Genomic DNA, 26,323 nt, shown 5'->3' on the forward strand with positions numbered 1-26,323 from the left:
GATGAAATACCACATGAAAGCATACAGAAGTTTGAAAGAAAACATCAGAGTGACCCAGCAAAAATGTGGGATAAGGTTTTGTGGTCAGACAGATGTTGAGCACTTTGGCTGCAATTCAGTGTTGCACAGTCCTAACACTGTCCATGTTAGGATTATTCTGGTGTCCGCATCATGTTGTGAGGATGCTTTTACATAGCAGGGACGGGGAGAAAGTTCACTTTTTTTTTCTTTGGGTTCCATTGGGTCCACCGGATCTACCTTGGGGTATGTAGTTGGATCGCATCCAATGCACCAAACCGCAAAAGCTTTGGAGCTCCCAGCATGCACTGGTCCTCCTCCCTATATTCCCCGCCACCAGCTACAGGCATTCAGTTTTTTTGTTTGGTGCGCAGCAAGACGCACCTGTTATAGCAGCGGGACATCTAGGCAGTCCTAGGCTTTTTTCTTTTATGTTTTACCTTAAGTTTTTTCGAACTTCAGAGTTTAGCAGTACCAGGCGCCGTTCAAGACACTGGCGGCCGGAGCCATATCGTCTGTCTCCGGGGACAGGTCATAGGACGCACTAGAGCACACTACTATTCGTCTTGCTACTGTGAGGTCAGCGTACCCGGCCGTCAAAATCACAGTCTAGGGAAAATAAGCGCTCCCCATGACCCCAGACGCAAACTTCCGAATACGGATCCCGACGTCTGGCTTGCTATATTTGGCCACCTCGTGTGTGAGATGCTCGCAGTTGGCGTTTGTGTGTGTGTGTGTGTGTGTGTGTGTGTGTGTGTGTGTGTACTGCTGAAGGTAGTCTCAGAGGTTTTGGTCTGTCTCTCTATATACATCTCCCTTGGGTTTGGCATATAGTGTACTCTATATCCTACCATTACCCCTCCGGGGCTGGTCTGTTGATTCAGAGTCCATATTATTTTAGCAGATGTGCGTATTTATGCATTGTGTGTGATTATATTGCTAGCTGCTATGTTTATTCTGCCTGTTCATCCCTCTGAAGGTGTGTGAGGTGTTTTTCATTGATAAAAGTCACATTGCATTTATGCTGTATACCTTATACCATTTATACATTTGTCTGAACTGCCAGTGCTAAGATCATTTAAGTCCTGTGCTGCAGGCTTGTCTGCAGGTTGTTATCTAGGATAGATTGTGTAGTACTGTTGTAACAGCTACCTTGTATCTCCGGTACATTTGCACCAGCACTAGAGCCACCCGAGTGGCTGCTTGGTCTCAGATTTTGTCGCACTTAGTGGACAAAGCCGCAGAAGCACGGGCTCCGGCTGCAGTGCCTCATGCTATGGGGTGTTCAGAGCATTTGTATCCTTCTATGTCTATGTCCCCCATGAATTCCTGTTGCGTTTATTCTACTGCTCACTCTAGTCAGAGTATGCCGCTGTCTACAGCCTCTCCGCTGGCAGATAGACCAGTAGCAGTGAAGCAGGGGCATAGGAGAGGTGCTCATCACCCATGGCCTTTTAGAGTCTGACTCTTACTCCTCATCAGACTCGGATATCAGAGTTCTGGGTCTGTCTCAGTGAAAGAAGACCATCAGTCCCTTTAAAGGGATGTCCCCGCTCTGTTAAGAGTGGTTAGACTGTCCTCACTAGAGGAAAGAGGAGGTTTTTGCTGACATCTAGGGATCCAGTCTTTAGACGTCTGAAGCATGGGTACTCCTGGTAAGCATTTCCATGCTACAAGGAATATAACCTCTCGGTACCCATTTGCACCAGCAGAGTGTAACAAGTGGGAGTTCCCCCAACGATAGAGGCACATATGACGGTGGTTCAGGAGCACTAAGTTACCCATTCCTGTAGCATCTTCTTTAAAAGAGGTTACAGATAGAAAAATTTACAATTATTTGAAATCAATGTTTTCATTATCTGGAGCCATTACCAGACCAGCCACGGCTGTAGCCTGGGTGGCCAAAGCTATGGAGGATTGGACAAAGTCGCTTGAGGATATTATATCTCATGCAACCAGAGAGCAGCAGTCTCTTCTCAGCCAGATGCGAGAAGTAGCTGTGTATATGGGGAAGCGGTTAATAACGCAGGTATTCTGGCTTCTAGTGTCTCGGCATACTCAATGGCAGCCCGAAGATCCCTACGGCTAAAGACCTGGAAGGCAGATGCAGGGTCCAGAAAGGCTCTAGAATCTTTGCCTTTTGCGGGGAAGATACTGTTTGGACCAGAGTTGGATGACATAATGACTTCTTCGGCAACACCGAGGTTGGCTGAATTGCCATCTATGTCCACCTCTAAGAGGCAGTCATCATCTCGGTCCTTTCGTCCACATGGTAGGACAAAGAAACAGTCCTCTGCTAGACAGTCATTCCCACAGGAAACCGCAGCCCAAGAAATCTTGGTCAGCCAAGCGCCCGGCGTCTAAGCCTACTGTCTGCTGGGGCGGGCCTTCCCCTGCAGAATGTCAGGGTTGGATGCCGACTTTTACAGTTCACCCAGACTCAGAACCACAGATGTCTGGGTGCGAGAGCTGGCTCTCAGGGTTATGCCATCATGTCTCTGAGGCATCCCTCTCAAAGGTTTGTGGGCACAGCCCTTCCTGCAGACCCGGTCAGAGCATGGGCCTACCAGGAGTCTGTTGGCGCCCTCCTGAAATCAGGAGTCATAATCCCCTTTCCTGTGATGCAACAGGGAAAGGGTTATTATTCAAATTTATTTTTGATTCAAAAGCCCAATGGGTCACACCGCCCTATCTTGAATCTGAGATCTTTCAACAGATTCATCAAGGTGCCCAAATTCCGTATGGAAACCCTACGGTCATTTATGTTGATGTTGGAGCCTGGAGACTTTGTGGTCTCACTGGACATACAAGATGCATGTCCCGATTACTAGATCCCACCAACACTTTCTGACGTTAGCAGTGGATCAGCAACATTATCAATTTCAGGCTCTACCCTTCGGTCTGGCCACAGCCCCTCGGGTATTTACCAAGATAATGGCAGTCATGACGGCTCGTCTCAGGCAGGGAGCCAGGATACTGCCATATCTAGACGACCTCCTGATATTGGTACAATCTCAGGAGATGTTACAATGCTATCTACAATGTCATCTACGGATGACCATTGTCTGCTTACAGGAGTACGGCTGGGTAATCAATTGGAAAAAGTTGTTTCTTTCTCCAACTCAGCAGATGGTGCACTTGGGGGCACTGCTGGATTCGCTGGGAAAGAGGAATCTTCTACCAGAGGACAAGATTGTAGCACTACAGGGGCGTGTGCACATTCTACTTTGCAAGCAAACCGTGTAAGTTCACTTGGCTATGCAGATGCTGGGCTCCATGGTAGCCACATTTAACATGGTGGCTTAGGCCCAATGTCATTCCAGGTCCCTACAGCTGTGGATCCTGGCCCAGTGGGATGGTCAGTATCATCAGATAAAGTCTCAGATGATTCGCATATCATCAGAGGTTCGCCTTTCCCTCGCTTGGTGGCTGGAGATGATTAATTTAAACAAGGGTCGTCCGCTTTGGATCCTGGAATGGGTACTCCTCACCATGGACGCAGTCTGCGAGGATAGGGAATAGTGACGGGTCATCGCACCTTCCAGGAAAGGTGGACGGACCAGAAAAGTCACCTACTGATAAAATATATTGGAGCTTCGAGCAGTGAACAAAGCACTCATACTGGTACAGGACCTCCTTCAGGGCAGGCCTGTCCAGGTTCAGTGCGACAATGCGACAGCAGTGGCCTACATCAATCATCAAGAAGGCACACGAAGTCTGGCAGCCATAAAGGAAGTGGCAAAGATTCTGCTGTGGGCAGAAGGCCATCTTCCAGCATTATCGGCAATATTCATCCCAGGTGCTCTCAACTGAGAGGCGGACTTCCTAAGTCGCCAGAACATACATGCCGGAGAATGGGCTCTTCATCTGGAAGTGTTTCAATTCCTGGTGGACAAGTGGGGATTACCAGACGTAGACCTCATGGCATCACGTCACAACCACAAGGTCCCCAGGTACGGGTCCAGAACAAGTGACCCCTCAGCCGCCTCCGTGAATGCTCTGGCGGTGACATGGAACTTCAGGTTGGCATACTTGTTTCTTCTAATCTCCCTCCTCTCAAGAGAGGTCGGGAAATTCAAGCAGGCGGCAGGATGATACTAATAGCCCCTGCCTGGCCCAGGAGGCATTGGTTCGCCGATCTGCAACGTCTATCCGTAGACAGTCCACTTCCACTGCCTCTAAGACAGTATTTGCTAATGCAGGGTCCCTATCTTTACCAGGATTTACCCCGACAGCTTTGACGGCATGGCTCTTAAGTCTTCCATCTTTAAAGCTAGGTCTTTTTTCCTCTTCTGTGATTCAGACGATGCTGAGAACAAGGAAGCTTCTTCTCTTTGCATCTATCACAGAATTTGGCATCTATTTTTTTCTTTTGGTGTTCCCACAGAAAATATGACCCTAAGATGTTCAAGGTATCAATAGTACTTGCTTTTTTGCAGGCTGGATTAGACTTAGGTCTTCACCTGGCTACCTTGAGAGTCCAAGTTTCGGCTTTGACAGTTTGGTTCCAGCGCAAGATTGCCCCTCTGCCGGATGTTAGAACATTCTTACAGGGGGTTCTTCGGCTGTGACCTCCATTTCTCCCCCCGGTGGCACTGTGGGATTTACCTTTTGGTTCTCAGGGCACTGCAGAACCCTTGGATAAGGTGGACTTGAGATGGTTGACAGCAAAGACACTTTTTCTCCTCGCCATCTCTTCAGCTCGCAGAGTTTCTGACTTGGCAGCATTGTCATGTAGCTCTCCATATTTTTTTAATCAAAATAGAGCTATCCTCCGTAAGAGGGCGGGCTACCTCCCAAAGGTTGTTTCCTGTTTTCATATAAATGAGGAAATTGTAGTCCCAGCCTTTAAGTCATCAGACCTGTCTACAGGTGAAGCTTTCCTGGATGCAGCTTGAGCCCTTTGTATTTAAGTGGATTGGACCAGCTCCATCAGGAAATCAGATTCTCTCTTTGTGTTATATGGATTTCACAAATGATGTTGGCCAGCAGACAAACAAACTTTGGCTCGCTGGCTTCGTATAACTATTTCTCAGGTCTGTACAGTGTGATCTCCCTGTTTCTAACAAGGTGACAGCATATTCAACTCGGTCTGTTGGACCATTGTGGGCGGTAAGACATGGCGCCTCGGCTGTACAGCTGTGCAAGGCAGCCACTTGGTCTTTCGTTAATACGTAATCAAGTTTTATGCTTTTGATACATATGCCTCCCAGGATGCTTCCTTGGGGCGGCGGATTCTCCTCTGTGCGCAGGTGTGGCCCCATCCTTAAGGGAACTGCTTTAGGACGTCCGCCAAGGTAGATCCTGTGGACCCTATGGAACCTGAAGAAGAAATACAGAATTATGGTATAACATACCTTTTGATAATTATTTTTCTTCGAGGTCCATAGGGGTCCACAGGGCACCCACCCTGATGCACCTGGCCTCAGCTGGGATCTGTTCATTAGCCTTTTTTCACAGATTCCCTCTTCGTATGTTGAGTGTTTCTTATGGTAGTTTTACTTCCTTCTTCACTCTCCGTCTGTTGCAGTTAGGCTTGGTTACAAACTGAATGCCTGTGGCTGGGGGCGGGGTATATAGGGAGGAGGACCAGTGCATGCTGGGAGCTCCAAAGCTTTTGCTGTTTGGTGCATTGGATGCAATCCAACTACATACCCCAAGGTAGATCCTGTGGACCCTATGGACCTCAAAGAGAAATAATTATCAAGGGCATGTTATACCATAATTCTGTATTTTACAAAGTTCGCATCTCAATCCAATCTGTGGCAGTGTATGAAAATTGCAGCCCCCAAGCGTCATCCTACCAATCTAAACAACCCGGAGCAAATCTGCAAAGAAGAATGGATCACTCCCAAACAGTTTGTAAGCCTGGTAAAAATGTAAACTGAAAGATATAAACAGGGGCGGATTGGGAAGCAGAACCAGCCCGGGAAATTTCTGAAGCAGCCCTTAATGAGGAAACACCCATGGAAACCAATCAGCTTCTACCTATAACTTTTATAGAATGAATTTGAATTTGATAAATGCAACCTCAAAGCTGATTGGTTGCCATGGGCAACTTTTCCACTGGCTCACTTCTCCACTCTTTTCGCAGCTTTATACATCTACTCTATTATGCCAAATCCACCACTTCCCTCTGGAAGAGAGAAGGTTCCATGCTGGTACAACACCCACCTACAGCTGTCTGGGTGTTAATGCTACACAGCTGTAAGCGCAGTACACACAAAGGACCTGATTCAGACTTGCTCACTAGCAAGCGATCGCTCGTTGCTGGGGATGTTTTCAAATGTGCGCATGCGTATAGTTCGCAGTGCGCAAACTAGTACAAGCGATCGGGATGCACTCGCCCGCCCTGCAAAGTCAGCCCAGTGGAATGAGTGACAAGAGAAGCCTTTTGTGGGTGGTAACAGGGCAGGGCAGTAGTAACGGGGGAGTGGAGTTGCGGACGCAGGCGTGCCAAAGTGTTTCAACGCCGTTTATGAGGCGTGCATAATTAACCAGCAGCGTCATAATACACATCACCTGGTTGACTTATACACTGAAGTGCTTGCAGTAGGGTACAGTCAACCGCAAGCGCTGCGGTCATATCCGATGGAACCCGATATTCCGATGGTTGTATATACTTCCTGGAGATGACATACGTTAGTGGGCGGCTAAAGACAGGCTAATGGGTGTCTGAAAATACAAAGTGATCGCTCGCCATTACATAGTGGGCGTGCTTATACCTTGCCATGCGAGCGGCTGCCTTGACGTCACTTAGCTGAATTTCCATAAGCTGGGAGCGAGCGGGTCTGAATCAGGCCCAAAGTTCCTCCCATTAATTTACCACAATAGTCTTGATTTTCAACCACCTACACACAGTGTTGCTGTCACAATAGTATAGGAGTCTCCGGAATTTGCTCATTGCCCAATCAGAGACATAAAAGAACCCTAAACACAAGATACTAAAGCAGAGTCTCTGAGCCCAGGTTCTAATTCCCCATCGTTTGACTGGTGGCAGCCTCAGCTGAGGAGAGCTGTAACCGAAGTTACCTCAGTGCGTTCACGTAGAGTTCCACCCCAGGAGTGGGCCACACTCCTTTTTTGATTGTGTGACGGACACAGGGGGGGCAGGTCTAAGATACATGGTCTAAGCAGAGAGCGAGCCTCCTTGCAACTGTTGGAGGATCAGGGTGTTGTCGCCATTATTGCTATGATCGGGGGAGACCGAGACAATAGGTAGAGAGAGATGTGGAGAGAGAGACAGGGAGCAGAAAGATGTGTAGGGAGAGAGAGGGATATGGAGCTGAAAGACGTGTGGGGAGAGAGAGAGACATGGAGGTGAAAGACGTGTGGGAAGAGAGGGAGGTTGAGAATAAAAACGTGTGGGGAGAGAGATATGGGGGAGAAAAAGATGTAGGAGGGACTGAGGGGGGGAAGGTACATTTCCCCTTCAGTTTTTGTACCTGGAAGTGATGTGAATTGAGGGTGGAAGTGCGGTTTCCTAGCCATACAGTCCACCAAAAAAGAAAGATGTCCGCTCGGAATGCTTCAAGCTCGGTGGCTCGCTACAACATTATATTCCCTCTCTATGCCCACGTGGATAATAGGGAATGACGTTGGACAGTGATTGATGACGTCAGGGTACAAAAACTGAAGGGGATCTATCCACTTCTGGGGGGGGGCAGAGAGGAAAAAAACTGCTAAAGCTAGAGACCCAGCAGGTCCAGAATACTAGTACAATATAATAAATCATAACCCAAAATATCAGTGTGTGCTGTGAGCTGTTATTTCTCATCATTTATCAAAGTACAGTCCCCTATCCTCTATTTAATAATACCTCATATCAGTGCTGAGAGCTGTGTTATTCCTCCTCATATACTGTATCACTGTACAGTCACCTCTACTCCATATAATACCACATAACAGCAGAGGTGTAACTAGACTTAACGGCGCACAATGGCAACTGAAAAAATGGCACCCCTTGATACCTGTGCTTTCAAATTCTTAAATGTTTTACTCCAATAAACATACAATGGAAAGGGAATAGGACAGGGATGAATACCACATGCCGCTCAGACCTCCCACTAATTTTTCTCATGTCTCTCCATATACGCACTCACAGGCCTTCCCACAAGCATGTAACATATCTCCCCACATGTAACAGAGGCATTTAACACATGTCCTACACACATGTAACACAAACGCCACATGAATTTCCCCCCCCTCCCCATAACAATATCACCAGCCCCCTTAGCCCCCACTACCCATGTCTGTGCTCCGCCCCTAGCAGTGTCATCAGCCCCCTCTCTTCAGATTAATCTGTGCCCACCCCCCCCCCCACCCCCCCCTCAAGTTCTTACCTGTATCCTGTGTGGCTGGGGCAGGTCCTCCTATTCTGGCTGTCTGCTTCCTCTGCAGCTGCTCTGCCTCAGACAGGAAGTGAAAGTAAACAACATACTCTCTGTCTGTCTGAGGCTGAGCACGGGGTCTCTGTTGTGCTGCGGCCTCACGATGTCTCCTCCTTTGCTCAGAGGAGCGCTAAGCATGAGGAGGAGCCAGCCACCAGTAAGGAAGGTAGGGGATGTGCTTCTGTGCCATACAGGCCGTGCCGTGCCGCTGCACAGCCCAATTAAGAAGGATCTCTATCCTTAGCCTCCGCAGCAGATCACACACGTGACCACACAGCTCAGCATCCGCGATCAGTGCCCACTGCCCTAAGCATGGCCGCAGCACTGTAGCTGTGTGATTGTGGGTCTCGGCTTCTAATGACATAGGCCGTCCAGCCCAGCGGGGATCTGGCCCAGCGGGAAGTATCCCGCTTTCCCGGTGGCCCAATCCGCCCCTGGATATAAAGCTGTAATTGAGACAAAAAGTGGTACTACCAGTCTGCAGGGATTAAATACCTAAGGAAAAGAATAAATTACTGTATATACACTGTTCTCCCTAGGGCCTTTCTCACGGGTGCACCACAGGGGCAAACGCAGGATTTCTAGAGGGGTGTTTCCAAAATCTTGATTTTAGTACAAGTGTGGCCTGTCCATGAAGAGGGCATAATTAGCATCTAACCAGCTATAATATACGTCATACGAAGTATAGTGTATGTACTATGTAGTAATTCTAACATATAAAGGATCAGTGATCACAGTAAGCCATTACATGTGGTCAGTAGAGTCATCCTGCCTGAGCTGAATGTTTTTTTTTCAGATGTGGGCTCCATTCCTGATCATTTAGTAAGTTCGGGAGTCTGGTGGAGCAGCAAAAGAACCTTTCAATGCCCTGGACATATATGTACACATTGATCTCTTTATGCACTGGATAGTGTATTATTATACAGTATTAATAATTGACCCTATATCAGTGCACCCCAAACAGTGCATGTTTTCTAGATCTCTTAGTTGGTGCACAAGTGTATTTATTACTGGCTCACATATTTTATAAGATCAACAGGTGGTGCTAATTATTTAATTTGTGACACTGAGGGGATCTTAAAAACATGCAGCTTTAGTATTATATGCTATTTCTATTGTGGTCATCATGATGTTGGCTGAGGAGTGAGGTTTACAGGCAATCGGAACCCCCCTGCGGTTGCCTATGCACCGCCTTGCAGTTTTCCCACACCGTGCTGCACGGCCAATGCGATATATCTTTGAAAGACGACATTCACAGATGTATTGTGTGTACACAAAAGCAGATGCACTAAACGATCTATCGTTTGTTGGCTAGTATGTACCCACTTTTAGCCTTGAGAGGTCCTGACAGAGTTTAAATCAATGTCCTTCATTCTTATTATGCCAATATTTTTGTCTTTCCTCACTTTGGTACTATAGAGACTATAGCTCTTCCTGCTTCGCCTTGGTAAGAAGCAATAACACCAATAGAAAACAAGATCCATAAGCATTTTGTTTTTGAAACAACGGGTGAGAAATACTCCTCCTCCGTCAATTCCATCCATATGAAATGGTTTAAATGGGGAGAATATAGGGAAAAACAAGGCCATTCCACCATTTATAATGTTCCGGTTGATCTCGGTGTTCTCTGTTCACCTCACGCAGATCCGGGGTAGTTCCATTAACTGATTATTTTGTATTTTGTCTATATGTGTTGTGAAGTGTTTTATAAAACATTTTTCTTGTCCTAAAATGTTTAAGTATCAATTATATGTGCAAGGACCAAGATCGATTGATTTATATTGTGATATGCAATATGTCTGGCTTACCCTTTTTCCCTTCTTTTTCCTTCTGAATCCCCATTTCTTTGTATTAAACTTTCAATAAAAACTATTATTAAAAAAAAAAGAAGCAATAACACCAAGCTGTATTAACGTCTTGGTTACCCACAGTGCGTCACGCTAGTGTTGATGTACTGCATATTGCCTGACAGTGCAGGCTTTTTTTTTTTACTCTGTCGCCCACTGCTGATCTCTTGACAGATGAATATAATTTAATTTCTAATGTCTGATAACATTTGTTTGAACGCATATTAGACAGTGTTTAGAGGGAAGTTTTTATAAGAATTGTCGGTACTTCCGTATCTTTGCGACCCCCTGGTTACGCTACTTACGTATCTTCACTATTCAGTGAAGATACGTAAGTAGCGTAAACTTGAGGAAATACCATTCAGGCCCTTGCGGGCTCGCTTTGCTCGCCACACTGCGGGCACGGTGGCTCGCTTCGCTTGCCGCATGGATTTATTCCCCCTCCATTCCCACTTTGATTGTAATTAATGACGTTGGATGGTAGGGAATGACGTTGGACATTAGCGTAAAGATAAGCCAGTGTCCAACGTCATTCCCTACCATCCAAGTGGGCATGGAGGGGGAATAAATCCGTGTGGCGAGCAAAACGAGCCACCTTGCCCGCAGCGTGGCGAGGGCATGGGAGCCCGCAAGGGGCTGAACAGTATTTCCTGGTAACGCTACTTGCGTAGCGTCACCAGGGGGCCGCAAAGATATGGAAGTACCAAATTGTCTTATAGATCCCTCTGACTGTTCTAAATCCGGATACACACTCGTTGGCAGCATTGCTGGTTTGCTTCAGACTTCCACTGTGCTCAGGGGCAGATTGGGATGGAAAATCAGCCCGGGAAATTTCTGAAAGCAGCCCTAAAGGGGACGGGCGTGTTGAGAAGGTGGGTCTGTTGAAAGGGCAGAGGGCAGGATACTCCCATGACTTAGGGCCTGGAGCTGCTTTTGCAAGCCACTGAGGGGAGCAGGGCGGGCAACAGAAATCTGGGTGAATGATACCCTTTTATTTGGGGCCCCCCATCCCTCTGCACTCGGTACAGGCCAGTCAGTTTGAAAGTCTTTTCTTACCTATATGGTGGTTTCTCTGCAACAGGGAACCTCTGAAGAACTTGAGCCTCACTGGGCAGCGTCTTCAGCCGGTATTCAATATTCATGTAGAAGATCACATTGTCTGGAAGATGCCTGTTTATGTAGAAATATAACTGTCATCATCATAACCTACAGTAGCAGAAGTTTTTGTGCAGGGCAAAATTAATTTCCCTGACCAAACAATTTCTGTGTCTCTAGATGCCCGTATGTCTCTCCATCCCCAGGCTCCCCTGTGGTTCTCCAGGCTCCCTCTGTCTCTCCATCTCCAGGACCCATTGTCTCTCTACAGAACCCCCTATGTCTCTCCAGGACCCCATGTGTTTCTCCATCCCCAGGACCCGCCGTGTCTCTCCATACCCAGGCCCACCTGTGGCTCTCAGCCTCATTCCCTCAGCCCCAGTGTGTCTCAGCCTCATTCCCAAAGCCCCAAGTTTGTCTCAGCCTCATTCCCAAAGCCCCAAGTTTGTCTCAGCCTCATTCCCAAAGCCCCAAGTTTGTCTCAGCCTCATTCCCAAAGCCCCAAGTTTGTCTCAGCCTCATTCCCAAAGCCCCAAGTTTGTCTCAGCCTCATTCCCAAAGCCCCAAGTTTATCTCAGCCTCAATCCCAAAGCCCCAAGTTTGTCTCAGCCTCATTCCCAAAGCCCCAAGTTTGTCTCAGCCTCATTCCCAAAGCCCCAAGTTTGTCTCAGCCTCATTCCCAAAGCCCCAAGTTTGTCTCAGCCTCATTCCCCCAGCACCAGTGTGTCTCAGCCTCATTCCCCCAGCACCAGTGTGTCCCAGCCTCATTCCCCCAGCGTGTTTCAGCCTCATTCCCCCAGCCCCAGTGTGTTTCAGCCTCATTCCCCCAGCCCCAGTGTGTCTCAGCCTCATTCCCCCAGCCCCAGTGTGTCTCAGCCTCATTCCTCCAGCACCAGTGTGTCTCAGCCTCATTCCCCCAGCGTGTTTCAGCCTCATTCCCCCAGCCCCAGTGTGTTTCAGCCTCATTCCCCCAGCCCCAGTGTGTCTCAGCCTCATTCCCCGAGCCCCAGTGTGTCAGCCTCATTCCCCGAGCCCCAGTGTGTCTCAGCCTCATTCCCCCAGCCCCAGTGTGTCTCAGCCTCATTCCCCCAGCCCCAGTGTGTCTCAGCCTCATTCCCCCAGCCCCAGTGTGTCTCAGCCTCATTCCCCCAGCCCCAGTGTGTCTCAGCCTCATTCCCCCAGCCCCAGTGTGTCTCAGCCTCATTCCCCCAGCCCCAGTGTGTCTCGGCCTCATTCCCCCAGCCCCAGTGTGTCTCGGCCTCATTCCCCCAGCCCCAGTGTGTCTCGGCCTCATTCCCCCAGCCCCAGTGTGTCTCGGCCTCATTCCCCCAGCACCAGTGTGTCTCGGCCTCATTCCCCCAGCACCAGTGTGTCTCGGCCTCATTCCCCCAGCACCAGTGTGTCTCGGCCTCATTCCCCCAGCACCAGTGTGTCTCGGCCTCATTCCCCCAGCACCAGTGTGTCTCGGCCTCATTCCCCCAGCACCAGTGTGTCTCGGCCTCATTCCCCCAGCACCAGTGTGTCTCGGCCTCATTCCCCCAGCACCAGTGTGTCTCGGCCTCATTCCCCCAGCACCAGTGTGTCTCGGCCTCATTCCCCCAGCACCAGTCTGTCCCGGCCTCATTCCCCCAGCACCAGTCTGTCCCGGCCTCATTCCCCAAGCACCAGTCTGTCCCGGCCTCATTCCCCAAGCACCAGTCTGTCCCGTCCTCATTCCCCAAGCACCAGTGTGTCTCGGCCTCATTCCCCAAGCACCAGTGTGTCTCGGCCTCATTCCCCAAGCACCAGTGTGTCTCGGCCTCATTCCCCAAGCACCAGTGTGTCTCGGCCTCATTCCCCAAGCACCAGTGTGTCTCGGCCTCATTCCCCAAGCACCAGTGTGTCTCGGCCTCATTCCCCAAGCACCAGTGTGTCTCGGCCTCATTCCCCAAGCACCAGTGTGTCTCGGCCTCATTCCCCAAGCACCAGTGTGTCTCGGCCTCATTCCCCAAGCACCAGTGTGTCTCGGCCTCATTCCCCAAGCACCAGTGTGTCTCGGCCTCATTCCCCAAGCACCAGTGTGTCTCGGCCTCATTCCCCAAGCACCAGTGTGTCTCGGCCTCATTCCCCAAGCACCAGTGTGTCTCGGCCTCATTCCCCAAGCACCAGTGTGTCTCGGCCTCATTCCCCAAGCACCAGTGTGTCTCGGCCTCATTCCCCAAGCACCAGTGTGTCTCGGCCTCATTCCCCAAGCACCAGTGTGTCTCGGCCTCATTCCCCAAGCACCAGTGTGTCTCGGCCTCATTCCCCAAGCACCAGTGTGTCTCGGCCTCATTCCCCAAGCACCAGTGTGTCTCGGCCTCATTCCCAAAGCACCAGTGTGTCTCTCAGTCCCATTCCCCCAGTCCCAGTGTGTATCTCTTTGCCCTATTCACCCAGCCCAAGTGTGTGTCTCAGCCTCATTCCCCAAGCCTCATTCTCCAGCCCCAGTGTGCCTCTCTCAGCCTTATTCTCCAGCCCCAGTTTGACTCTAATTCCCCCCCAGTCCTTGTGTATCTTAGCCTCGTTCCCAGAGCCCCTGTGTGCCTCAGCAGTATTTCCCAGCCCGTGTCAGCTCCCACCCCCCTTCCCGCATGATTAGCTCAGCCCCCCTTCCCCCTGCGCATTGTCAGCTCCCCCTCCCCCCACAGCCAACACTTACCTGATGATGCTCTGTTTGTCTGCTGCTTGTCCTTGTGGCCAGCCTCCGGCATCGCCTGCTGCTCCTCTGGCTGCCCGCTGCTTGTGTCTGTGGCCGGCCGACGGTGTCACCTTGCAGGCTGTCTGTGCTTGTTGCAGCATACACGGAGTGGGGCCGGACTGCGCGGAGGGGCTGGAGGCGGAGCTGTCAGCAGTGACTGACAGGCTCCTCAAAGGCTTATGGGAGGAGCTGCTGCCGGGCATACGCAGCAGCTCCCCTGTCGGCAATTTGTTTTTTTTTCATTAGTAAGTGCGCAGAAACTGTACTACTGTGCTGCCCAATCGGAGCTGAGCTCCGATCGTGGCAGCGGGTGGGTAAGTGGAGGGTGACCGGTCATAGTAGGGAACGGCAAAGCGGGAACCAGCCCGGCATCCGGCAGCCCAATCCGCCCCTGACTGTGCTGTAGGTATTCACTGGTGCTAGATGAAAGCATCTTTGCCATATTGTAGGCCTCACATGTTTGATTTGGCGGCTGCTCCATCAACTGGAGCAGGTAAGTTACCGATGTGTTTTGTGCTCCATGTGGTCTAGAGGGCTTGTAGCATTTTTTTTTTTTTTTTTTATAGTATCCCATATTTGTAGCTGTGTTTAAGATTCTTTTTTTTGCATGTTACTGGAACCAGAGCAGAGGTCTATTATTGAGCAAAAATGTCACTTCATTCAAAAACCATACCTCCATGCTAGCCATTTTTTTTTTTTACAGATTATACTATTTTTCTATATTAATTATGTCCAAATTGCATTTATTTCCTAATTACTGTACCTACTGCATGAATTCTGCTGACTTAGAGTTTTTGTGTATTAAGACAATTAATAAATTTCTTTATATTTGGTATATTTTCTGTTTGTGCAGTGATGGCAAATCAAGGGTTTAATGAGACTCCTGGAAATAAGATGAATGGACACTTAGACGTCTCCCAAGCTAGTCTTTCTAATAAAAATGATACAGACATGTTGGATCAGATTAAACAACTGCTTGTAGAGAACAACAAACTGAAAGGTGACCATAAATTGTATATTTTATTTTTAAATACTAACTTGTCTATGCTTGTATATTACTGACCTTGGTCTGGTAAGGTTTTGTACACAATCTTTACGAAGACGTCTGTTTGTATGTACAGGCCCTCATGCAAAGTTGGATGTATACATAAGTTGCAGGTTTTTTTTTTTTATGCAACTTCTTAAAAAATAATTCATGGTACGTATATTTACCACCAAACAGAGATGTAAATGCACCTGCATGGAGTCGGATCACTTGGGCATAGTTAACCCCTGGTGCAAGTTGTAAGCTAATGATGATAAATGCTGTGTCCGATTTGCCACTTGTGTCTAAGACACACACAGTTATGTAAATACCCTTGTTTAAAAAAAAAAAAAAAAAAAAAACATGTTTCCTACTCCACTTGTGAAGTGGAAGGCTTAATGTTTAATAGTGTGAACCCCAAAAGTTTAAACTCTCTATATTTGCATTTTTGATTTTACTTTTATCAGTCTCCGTGCGACTTGGGTCCCTACATGTTCTACTTTTCTATGATTTGTTTTTTGCCATTTCAAGTGTCAATGTTGTATTTGTTAGTTAAAAATTAATTACAATGAACCTTTTTTTAATATCCTATACATTTAGAAACCATGAAGGAGAAGAATCAGGAGATGAAGGAGCGCCTGGAAGAACTCTTAAGCAGAGAAAAACAGAGAGAAGAACAAGCACCATCTGATCCTGGCCTTTTTGAAGGAAAACAACGTTTGTTGGAGTTGTGCAATGAGAATGAACTTTTGAAGAAAGAAATCCAAGATTTAAAAAGGATAGTCAATCCGTCCACACAGGTGCCTGTCAATTAGATCTTACTATGTCACAAGGGTGGTGTGTGAGAAATGGTTTAGGTAAGATATGTCAACATTCATAATGTCTACATTTATCATGTAGACACGGGTGAAATGTCGACACATTAGAATATCGACATATTGTCCCTGGTGGCCCAGTTGTCGCTTACCTGGTCCTGGCGACGGGTTCCGGGTCTGAGTGGTCATGTGACTGTCAGTTCTGAGTCATCTGATGCACCAGTGTTCCAGTAAGTACAGTCCCCCTAATCCTAACCTCCCCCTAGTGCCTAACCCTGCTTTACCGGAGTCTAACCCTGACAAGGTCTGCATGTAACGTCAACATTCTGAGAATGTCGACATGTTGCCTGTCAACATTTTATCATGGTGGTATCGACATTGTTATGGTCGAACTAATCACTACATCCCTGAGAAATGGGGCTGCAAGTCCCTTACACTCATTGGGGGTGATTCAATCCAGTACAATGTTGAATAGTGCCGGGAATGAGTTCCCAGAGTTATTCAATTGACCGCGCTGTTAATCCTGACTGGAGGATTTCTGTATGCACCCTCCTGAGGTGCAAGCAGAAATGTGACTAATCTAGTGCCGCAATGCTGTTATTGGGCTTAGCGCGTGCGCTAACATCATCACGTCCGGCACTTAAGTCGGAGAATGCAGGTTACTGTGACTAAACACCCTGCTTAAGGCGCATTAATTTGCATCTCCCGACTTAAGTGCAGGGAGCAATGTGGACAATTGAATAGCTCTGGGAACTCATTCCCAGCGCTATTCAAATCTCGCTGAATTGAATCGCCCCCAAATATTTCATAGTCACAGGCCACTCTCCATTTCATGCTATTTTCGGGACTACAGTGTTAGCCTGCAAAGACTATTTAATTGTGGTTGGATTTTATGCCTTTTAAACACATTGCCTAGATCACTTTCATTTTAATAATTTTTTGTCCTTTTTTTTTTTTTTTGAAATATTTATTTATTGGTTTCTAAAATAACAAGACAAACAGAAAAAAAAAATACCCAACAGTTGATATAACAATAGTGAGCAAACTAAAACATCCGCTGGAGTAGACATGTACAAACATGCATAACAATCAGAATACAAAATCGATACTCAGTCAGATGAAATATGGCCCAAAATCAAATACCACAGCACATAAAACAAACATAAAAACAACTAATTGAAAAGGAAAAAAAAACTAGACAAGGGGAAGACTGAAGAGGGATATGGGGAGAGGGGAGGTTAAGCAGTCGGGAAGCCAATGGTCGTAATCCCGACTGCCGACTTCCCGACTGTCTAATCCCGGCAAGTGTCTAGTGACAGGCATCGAAATCCCGACGCCTGTCATTAGACCTACGCCGGGAGCCCGACACACGGCTTACCGATCGAAGGTAAGCCGGGAGCGGACAGCCGCCGGGGGGGAGGGTTAGGTTAGGGGCTCCTGGGAGGGACAGGGTTAGACACCCCCCCCCCCCCCGGGAGGTTAGGGTTAGCCTAGGGAAAGGGGGGGTTAGGGTTGGACACCCCCGGAGGGAGGTTAGTGTTAGGCACCCCCAGGTGGACTTAGGGTTAGGCTGCGGGGAAGGGGGGGTTAGGTTTAGGCACTTAAAGGTGTGATTAGGGTTAGGCACTTGGGGCGGGGGGGGGGGAGGTTAGGGTTAGGCACCGCTATGGGAGGGTTAGGGGGTAGAATAGGGTTAGTCAATACTTACCTGTGGACTATCTGGATTTTCACCCCTGCCGGGCTGCCCTGTCGGGATTTGAACATCATACTGATTCCGAGGGAGTCACCTATAGCACCAGTTAATCAAATTAAAGCAGTGGCATAATCCGTAGAAGATTTAAACTCAAGCCAAGGGAGCCAGATAGCACTAAAATCACGCTGTTTCTCAACTCCCAACCATAGATGTTCCATGTCAATATAAAGATCCACACGAGCAAACCATTCCTTTAGTGAAGGAGTGGCCACAGATTTCCAGTGAATAGGAATTACTGCTTTTGCCGCACTGTTAAAAAAAGGACTTAGGGCCTGATTCAGAGCTGAACACTCTGACCAGAGCGCTCGCTCTGAATCAGTGCCCTCCTACCTGAAAATGGAGCGGCTTCCTGACCACCCACAGCATATGCGAGCGGGCAAAAAGATGGTCGCGATGGTCTTTGACCATCGGGCTTGCGACGAGACCCTGCGGTAGGGTCTCGCTGCCGCAAGCCCAGGAGTGATTTTGGCTCTATCAGAGCCAAAATCACTCCCACTGACATCACTAGTGATGTCAGTGGGGCCGGCTTCAGACGGTAGGCGTTCCCATGGGAACGCCTCCGTCTGGCAGTCATGCCCCCGGCACGCCCACCAAAGGGGGCGTGCTGTCAATCAACATCGACAGCACGCCCCCTTTGGTGCGAGACCCGGAGCGACGGAGAGCCCGTCGCTATCCGGGTCTCGTGCATGCGCACGACGGAGCTCCCTCCGTCGTGCGCATGCGCAGTGGGGCAACATCGACCCTCTTGCGAGCGTCCTTTGCTCGCGAGCGGGTCTGAATGATCCCCTTAGTGCTCGACAGTCCCACCAAATATGTGAGGGTGAGCCTTCTGCAGAATTACAGCGCTAGCAGCAAGTAGACACAGTAGGGAACATTTTAGCTAATAGTTGTGGATACCTATACCAGCGTGTGATTACTTTATACTGGGTCTCAATCACTGAATAACTAACGGAGCTGGCAAAAGAGTTATCAAAAGTCTTAAGTCTATCCTGAGGGGTGAAAGAAACCCCCAAATCACATTCCCAATCATTTAAAAACTTGGGGGCTACAGGATATGCGTTTGCTATCAATAATTTATAACACAAAGATAGAGAATGGGACGGGTGAGCAGCCCCCAGGCACATATCTTCAAAGGAGGTCAATGGTCTACTGCAGGCCAACCGCACTTCTCCACTTTGAACAAAAGATGGAGGTATCGCCAAATCTCAGCCGCTGGCAGGATCTTTGATGATTCCCCGGAGCACCATCAAATCCATCATCATTAAATGGAAAGAACATGGTACCATAACAAACCTGCCAAGAGAGTGTGCCGCCCACCAAAACTCACAGACCGGGCAAGGAGGGCATTAATCAGAGAGGCAGCACAGAGACCACAGGTAACCCTGAAGGAGCTGCAGAGTTCCACAGCAGAGACTGGTGTATCTGTGCATGTGACCACAATAAGCCGTACACTCCATAGAGCTGGGCTTTATGGAAGAGTGGCCAGAAAAAAGCCATTACTTAGTGATAAAAATAAGAAGACACGATTTGAGTTTGCCAAAAGGCATGTGGGCGACTCCCCAAATGTATGGAGGAAGGTGCTCTGGTCAGATGAGACTAAAATTTAACTTTTCGGCCACCAAGGAAAACGCTATGTCTGGTGCAAACCCAACACATCCCATCACCCCAAGAACACCATCCCCACAGTGAAACATGGTGGTGGCAGCATCATGCTGTGGGGATGTTTTTCAGCTGCAGGGACTGGGAAACTGATTTGACTCGAGGGAAAGATGGATGGCGCTAAATTCAGGGATATTCTTGAACAAAACCTGTTTCAGTCTGCCTGTGATTTGAGACTGGGACGGAGGTTCACCCTCCAGCAGGGCAATGACCCGAAGCATACTGCTAAAGCAACACTCAAGTGGTTTAAGGGGAAACATTTAAATGTGTTGGAATGGCCTAGTCAAAGCCCAGATCTCAATCCAATTGAGAATTTGTGGTCAGACTTAGATTGCTGTTCACAAGTGGAAACTGTCCCAACATGAAGGAGCTGGAGCAGTTTTGCCTTGAGAAATGGGCAAAAATCCCAGGGGCAGTGGCGGGCTGGGCCGGGGGGCAGGGTGCCATATGCCCCCCGGGCCGGTAGACTTTTGCCTCAGTGAGGGCCGGTATCATATGACTGACGGCCGGGTGACAGGCAGAAAGTGCTCTCAGTCGCACCGACTATAGCAGCATCAGAGCGGCTGGGCAGCACTCTATGCCTGTTACCGAGCTGTCTGTCACCCTATGTCCTATGTAGCAGCGCTCCTTCCGAGGCCGCTCCGCTGCAGGGGCTGTGCACCTACCTCTGTGTCCTCTGTCCCTTCCCTCGGGCTCCTTCCTCTCCCCGGCTAAGGCCCCGCCCCCTCACCAGAAGGCCCCGCCCCCTCTCCTACCCTGACTGACTATATTAATCCATCACCTCCTGTCCCTGCTGAAGACCCCGCCCCCTCACCACGAGTCTCCGCCCCTTCACTGGTCTATCCTGTCTGTGTGATCTCTTCCTGTACCCTGGAGCTCCGCAGGGACCAGAGACAGAGCAGCCTTCCAGGCAGGTAAGTGCCAGTGGAGGTGTACATGTTTAAATGACATTTGAGAGGGAAGGGGGGGGGTGTTGGAATACTCATGCAATGGGGGGCTGTAGTTATTTTTATCTTTGGGGGGATGGGGTGTTTTAATACTGTCGGTGCTGGGGGTGATGTAATGTGTGTGAATGTGGGGGGGGGGTATTATTATTTTGTGTGAGGGCTACTGTATATTCATAATACCTGTGTTATATGTGGATCACTGATGATTTCTGCATAATCTGGTGATTACTGCGTTATCTGGCAGCCATTACAACGCTCCCTGATCAGGTGGTCACTGAGAACCTCTCTGCATTATATGGCAGTCACTGCGACGCTCCCTGATCTGATGGTCCTTGCGAACCTCTCTGCATTATATGGCAGTCACTGCGACACTCCCTGATCTGATGGTCCCTGTGAACCTCTCTGCATTATATGGCAGTCACTGCGACACTCCCTGATCTGATGGTCCCTGTGAACCTCTCTGCATTATATGGCACATCACTGCGATGCTCCCTAATCTTGCTGTCACTGCAACCTCTCTGCATAATAATGTCACTGCGACACTCCCTGATCTGATGGTCCCTGCGAACCTCTCTGCATTATAGGGCAGTCACTGCGACACTCCCTGATCTGATGGTCACTGTGAATCTCTCTGCATTATATGGCAGTCACTGCGATATTCCCTGATCTGATGGTCCCTGCGAACCTCTCTGCATTATATGGCAGTCACTGCGATATTCCCTGATCTGATGGTCACTGCGAACCTCTCTGCATTATATGGCAGTCACTGCGACACTCCCTGATCTGATGGTCCTTGCGAACATCTCTGCATTATATGGCAGTCACTGCGACACTCCCTGATCTGATGGTCCCTGTGAACCTCTCTGCATTATATGGCAGTCACTGTGATATTCCCTGATCTGATGGTCCCTACGAACCTCTCTGTATTATATGGCAGTCACTGCGATGCTCCCTAATCTGGCTGTCACTGCAACCTCTCTACATTATTTAAAGCACACCCACATTAGGCACACCTTACTTACAGAGGCTATTATCATGTGTCTTTTCTCCATTGCAATGCGCTGGTGGAGAAATCGGGCCACTTACTTGTGTCTGCCCCCCAGGCCAAAAGTTGCCAGCCAGCCCCTGCCCAGGGGCAAGATGTGGCAAGCTCATAGAGACTTCTCCAAAGCGACTTGCAGCTGTAATTGCCGCAAAAGGTGGCTCGACAAAGTACTGACTTTAGGGGGAGTGAATAGTTATGCACGCTGAAGTTTTCTGTTATGTTGTCCTAAATGTTGTTTGATTCACAATATAAAAAAAACACAACTTCACAGTTGTAGGCATGTTCTGTGAATGAAATGATGCACACCTTCAAACAATCCGTTTTAATTCCAGGTTGTGAGGCAACAAAACATGAAAAATGCAAAGGGGGTGAATACTTTTGCAAGACACTGTATAGGGTAATAACTGGAACATTGGGCTGGGTCCTTTCCCTCCTTTGGGATAACGGTGATATATGCCTCAAGGGTTTGGGGTGAGAAAAAACGACAATCTGTACTTAAATTAAAGACCTGGAGCATTTTAGGGAGCAATAGTTCCTGGAACGACTTGTAATAAGCAACAGAGAAACCATTCGGGCCCGGGCTTTTCCCAGATGGAGTTGACTTAAGAGCTACCTCTAACTCGGACAGGGAGAAGGGGGAATCTAACCAAGCCCTGTCTTCACCTGTGACCGTAGGAAAATGTACGTCACGAAGATATTGGGTTTACCATCTCCTTGAAGGTGTTGATCATTTATGGGGATTTAGGATCACGCAGATTGTACAGTTTAGTGTAATAAGAATGAAAAGCAGCTGCGATATCCCGAGAAAGCGTACAAGTCCCACCCGAGGGCTCGTGGATAGATTGAATGAAGAGGTAAGCTCTTTGAGCTCTGAGGACCCTAGCTAAATACTTCCCTGGCTTGTTATCCCACTGGAAAAAGTGGCTTCTACATAAGGGAAAATCTCATCTAACTGAGTCAAAGAGGAGTTATTCAGAGCTACTCTAGTAGCAGTCAAGTCAGAGAGAAGCTGGAAAGAGCGGTGACTCTTATGAGATGTCTCTAGGGATTTAAGCTTCTGTAAGAGGGCTACTTTTTTATCTAATTTTTCATTCTTCAGAATTGATGCCAACTGGATCAATTTGCCCCGGAGGACACATTTGTGGGCCTCCCAAACCGTGACACCAGAGACCTCCGGAGTTTAGTAGAAAAATATTCATGTAATGCCAACTCCATCTGAGGCCCTGATTCAGAGCCGGACGCTCTGTCAGAGCACTCGCTCTGAATCAGGGCCGTCCCTGCTCCTTTTTGGAGTGGCCTCCTGGCCGCTCGCATAGCTGTGGGTGACCACCCACAGCTATAGCGAGTGGCCAAAATGATGGTCGCGATGGTCAAGAACATCGCGACCATCGGGCTTGCGACGAAACCCTGCGATAGGGTCTCGCTGCCGCAAGCCCAGGAGTGCTTTTGGCTCTATCAGAGCCAAAAGCACTCCCACTGACATCACTAGTGATGTCAGTGGGGCCGGACCCAGACGGTAGGCGTTCCCATGGGAACGCCTCCGTCTGGGCAGCCACGCCCCCGGCACGCCCACCAAAGGGGGCGTGCTGTCAATCACCATCGACACAACACCCCCTTTGGTGCGAGATCCCCGTCGTTATTCGGGTCTCGCGCATGCGTACGACGGAGGCGCCTCCGTCGTGCGCATGCGCACTTGGGCACCATCGACCCGCTTGCGAGCGCTCAGCGCTCGCGAGCGGGTCTGAATCAGGCCCTGAGTCCTGCAACAAGTATCAGCCAGAATCTGCTCATTTAAGCGCCAAAGGCACTGCTTAACAGTGGGGTGAGAAGTCAACAGTGTCACGGAGATAGGGGAGTGGTCAGACCACTTGGTGAGCCCAATGTCAGAATGCTGAAGAAGGTGTAAAAACCTGTGGGGTTAAATCAGGTAATCAATTCTTGAATAAACATTATGTGGCCGCGAGTAAAACGTGTAATCCCTATCGCCCGGATGCTGGAGCCTCCAGGAGCCATCAGCTGGTGGTCATGCAAGATACGTCGTACCTGCCTGTGTCGCTTTGTGGGGTGTCTAGTGGAGGGTCCCGAGATGTCAAGTTCAGGTTGTATGGACCAATTCAGGTCTCTGCCAACGATCGGGATACCAGACATCAAAGGTTCCACCAGGTCGAGGATCTTAGCAAAGAACGTCGGCTGGTTCTGGTTGGGAGCATGAACATTAATGAAAGAGTACAATTGGCCATACAATGAGCATCTCACCATAAGCACTCTACCCTCCATCAACACAGTGTGTGAAAAATCTTGAAAAGGGAGCTACTCCTAGAGATTTAGAACTGCTATTGTTACTTAAAAAGACAATGGGGGTAGTTTTATGATCTGAAAATCTCAGAACTGCTCCTAATTTAAAATGTGTTTCCTGAACAAACACCACCCCTGCTTTAGCTGCATAAAAGTCTTGGAGGACCCTAGCATGCTTCTCTGGGATATTGAGTCCCTTGGCATTGAGAGAGACTATTTTATTAGTCTGCACTCACGCATTAACCTCCGTCATAAAAAACAAAAGACAGTAGATGAGCTAAGTGGAGGAAAACACAGAAAGGAAGTACAAAGGGAAGGGAACATAGACAACAAACAAAATACACAGCATATGTAAATAGACAGTAATGCAGTAAAATAAGCTAAGATCATAATGGAGAAAAGAAATTACACTTCCAGAGAACCCAAACACCTACAACATGTCCAGGATCCCGGGGAGGACAGCAAAAAAATAAATTCAAAAAGGTAAAGAAACGAGTTGTATATACTGCCACTTGGGAGCTCAGGTGTGGGAAGCACAACCGAGACCAAGGTAAAATAGGCGGTGAGGGGGTCAGTGACCACAGCAACCCTGAGTATTAAGCTAGATAGGTAAACAAGAAATAACGAATAGAATACACTCTAAACACACAACCTAATAACATGTAGAATAGCTTAACTGGAGCCGCCTAGGAAATAGACGTTGAATGAAATGGGCAAACAACATCACAAAATCGAGGCATTTTAGTATCTCGCCATCAGCAGCTTCTATAACCCGGTAATGAGGTGCAGTAATCAAAAAAAGATAAAACCACAGGACATTATTGATGGAAAGCTAAACAAAAACTAACAGGTTATCATCTCCAAAACTCAAATAAAATGTTCAAGAAACTCTAGTGAGTGGAGAGACCTGTAAGCCTGCCCGTTGGAGATCTATTATGTCTGAGCAGGGGACCCAATTAAATGTGGGGCCCTGGGAGGCATTAGCACAATCTGCCAATCATTATTGGGATGAGAAAGTTCCTGCGGTATGGAACGCAGCAGTGGCTCTTGCCAGTGGCAGGGAGATCAATGGTAGACCTAGCTGTGTACAAAAGGAAGTGAGATCAGCGGAGTCATTAAAGGTGTGGGCTATGCCGTTGTGTGAGACTTGGAGGCTAAAGGGAAAGCCCCACCTTTATTTGATCCCCAACTTGCAAAGTTCTGAAGTTAAAGGCTTTATGCTTCTGCAGGGTTGACCAGGACAAATCCTGGAAGATCTGAATACGCTGATCATCCACAACAATAACATCTTTCTGGCGGACTGTGCGAAGAATGTCCTCTTTCTGGGAAAAATAATGCAGGTGGCATATGATGTCTCTGGGGCGGTCCAAGGGAGTGCCTCTAGCCGCAAGGCACAGTGGGCCCTATCAAATTGAATATGAAAGTTGAGGTCTTGACCTAGAAGCACATTAAAGACCCTAGTGAGGAAATCTATAATTCCTTGAGGCTGGATGTCCTCCGAAACTCCCCTAATACGGAAGTTATTCCGTCTTCCACGGTTGTCCAAATCGTCTTAGCGGTAATGTAGTTGTTGAAATTCAGCAGCCTGATGGAGGACAACCACACGGAGAGCATTATGAGCAGCAACAGAGTCCGAAGTAAATTCCTCCAGGGAGATCAACCTAGTGCCAAGCTGAAACACCTCAGATTGAATAGAAGCAATCTCCGAAAGGACAGTGCCACAAAGTCGGCCTTTCAATTGTTAGAAATCCTGGTTCTATATCGAAGCATATGCAGAATCTAAGAAATCCCAGCCGAATCCGTAGCAGGGTCTGGGTCCGGAAACTGTTCCTCCCTCCGAAGAGGGGAGTCGGAAGCCTGGGAGAAACTAGGTGTGGAGGAGGCTGAGATATCTGCTGCCTGTGCCGACCCTTACGGCAGGAGAAACTGTTGCATGATAAGAGGATGACGGGGTATCCATGTGATGAGCAGAGTCTTGCTTTGGGATTTTCTCCCGTTCCTTTGGGAGCATGCTTGCCTTTCACCATGGGGCAGGCGGAAACAAGGAGCCAAAGAACAGAACAACAGGAAGGAGTAAATATAGCCACCAGGGATGCCGTCGCCACCTTCCCCCCCCCAAAAAGCAGCTAGGCCAGCATCAGTGAGTGTATAGGTGAATGGTCAAGTATTGAGTACGGGGGTCACAGACAGAAAAATACGCTTTTCAACAGTGAACCAGGGCAGACAGATGATATAGGATCAGTCCTTAACAAGGCTTACTGGGAGAGAAAATTTACATCCCCAATACATGTAGATTAGTGAGTAAAATAGAAGGCAAATCCAAATAGCGTAGGACCAAAAATTGAGTTATGCGCAGCAATTACAGCAATCAACCACCAGGTGGAGCTCCAGTCACTCAAATGTTAAAGGACAGTCACATATAATAAGTCTGAGGTTGAATATCAATGGGGCGCAGACATAACAGGGAATGTTTACTCACTTCTCTGTAGATAGTCAGGTTGTATAATGATAATATTGCAGAGAGAAAGTCTCCTCTCTGTAGACCAGGTCACTGCAGCTTCTCAAGTATCTAGAGCGCTGTTAAAAACATTGTTGGACCACCTATAACTCAATGTAGGACTCCTGGAAGGTAAGGAGGGAGCATGGTGGAATGCAGGGGACAAACTGAGCAGAGAGACACTCTGCCTGTTTTTCGAACAGCAGCAGAGATGGTGGG

General features: G+C 48.4%; 1 protein-coding gene across 1 annotated transcript in view; it reads left to right on the forward strand.

Moving 5' to 3' along the window:
- OPTN (optineurin) overlaps window positions 1-26,323 on the forward strand; it is a 73,012-nt gene that overhangs the window by 5,487 nt on the left and 41,202 nt on the right. The window contains exons 2-3 of the mRNA XM_088468769.1: window positions 14,923-15,069; window positions 15,694-15,893. Of these exons, the coding sequence (XP_088324895.1) occupies window positions 14,925-15,069; window positions 15,694-15,893 (345 nt within the window). The 5' untranslated portion in view covers window positions 14,923-14,924. The remainder of the gene's footprint in view (window positions 1-14,922; window positions 15,070-15,693; window positions 15,894-26,323) is intronic.

Source organism: Taudactylus pleione, unplaced genomic scaffold (assembly GCF_031769625.1).
Source record: "Taudactylus pleione unplaced genomic scaffold, aTauple2 ptg000086l, whole genome shotgun sequence".
Lineage (NCBI taxonomy): Eukaryota > Metazoa > Chordata > Amphibia > Anura > Myobatrachidae > Taudactylus > Taudactylus pleione.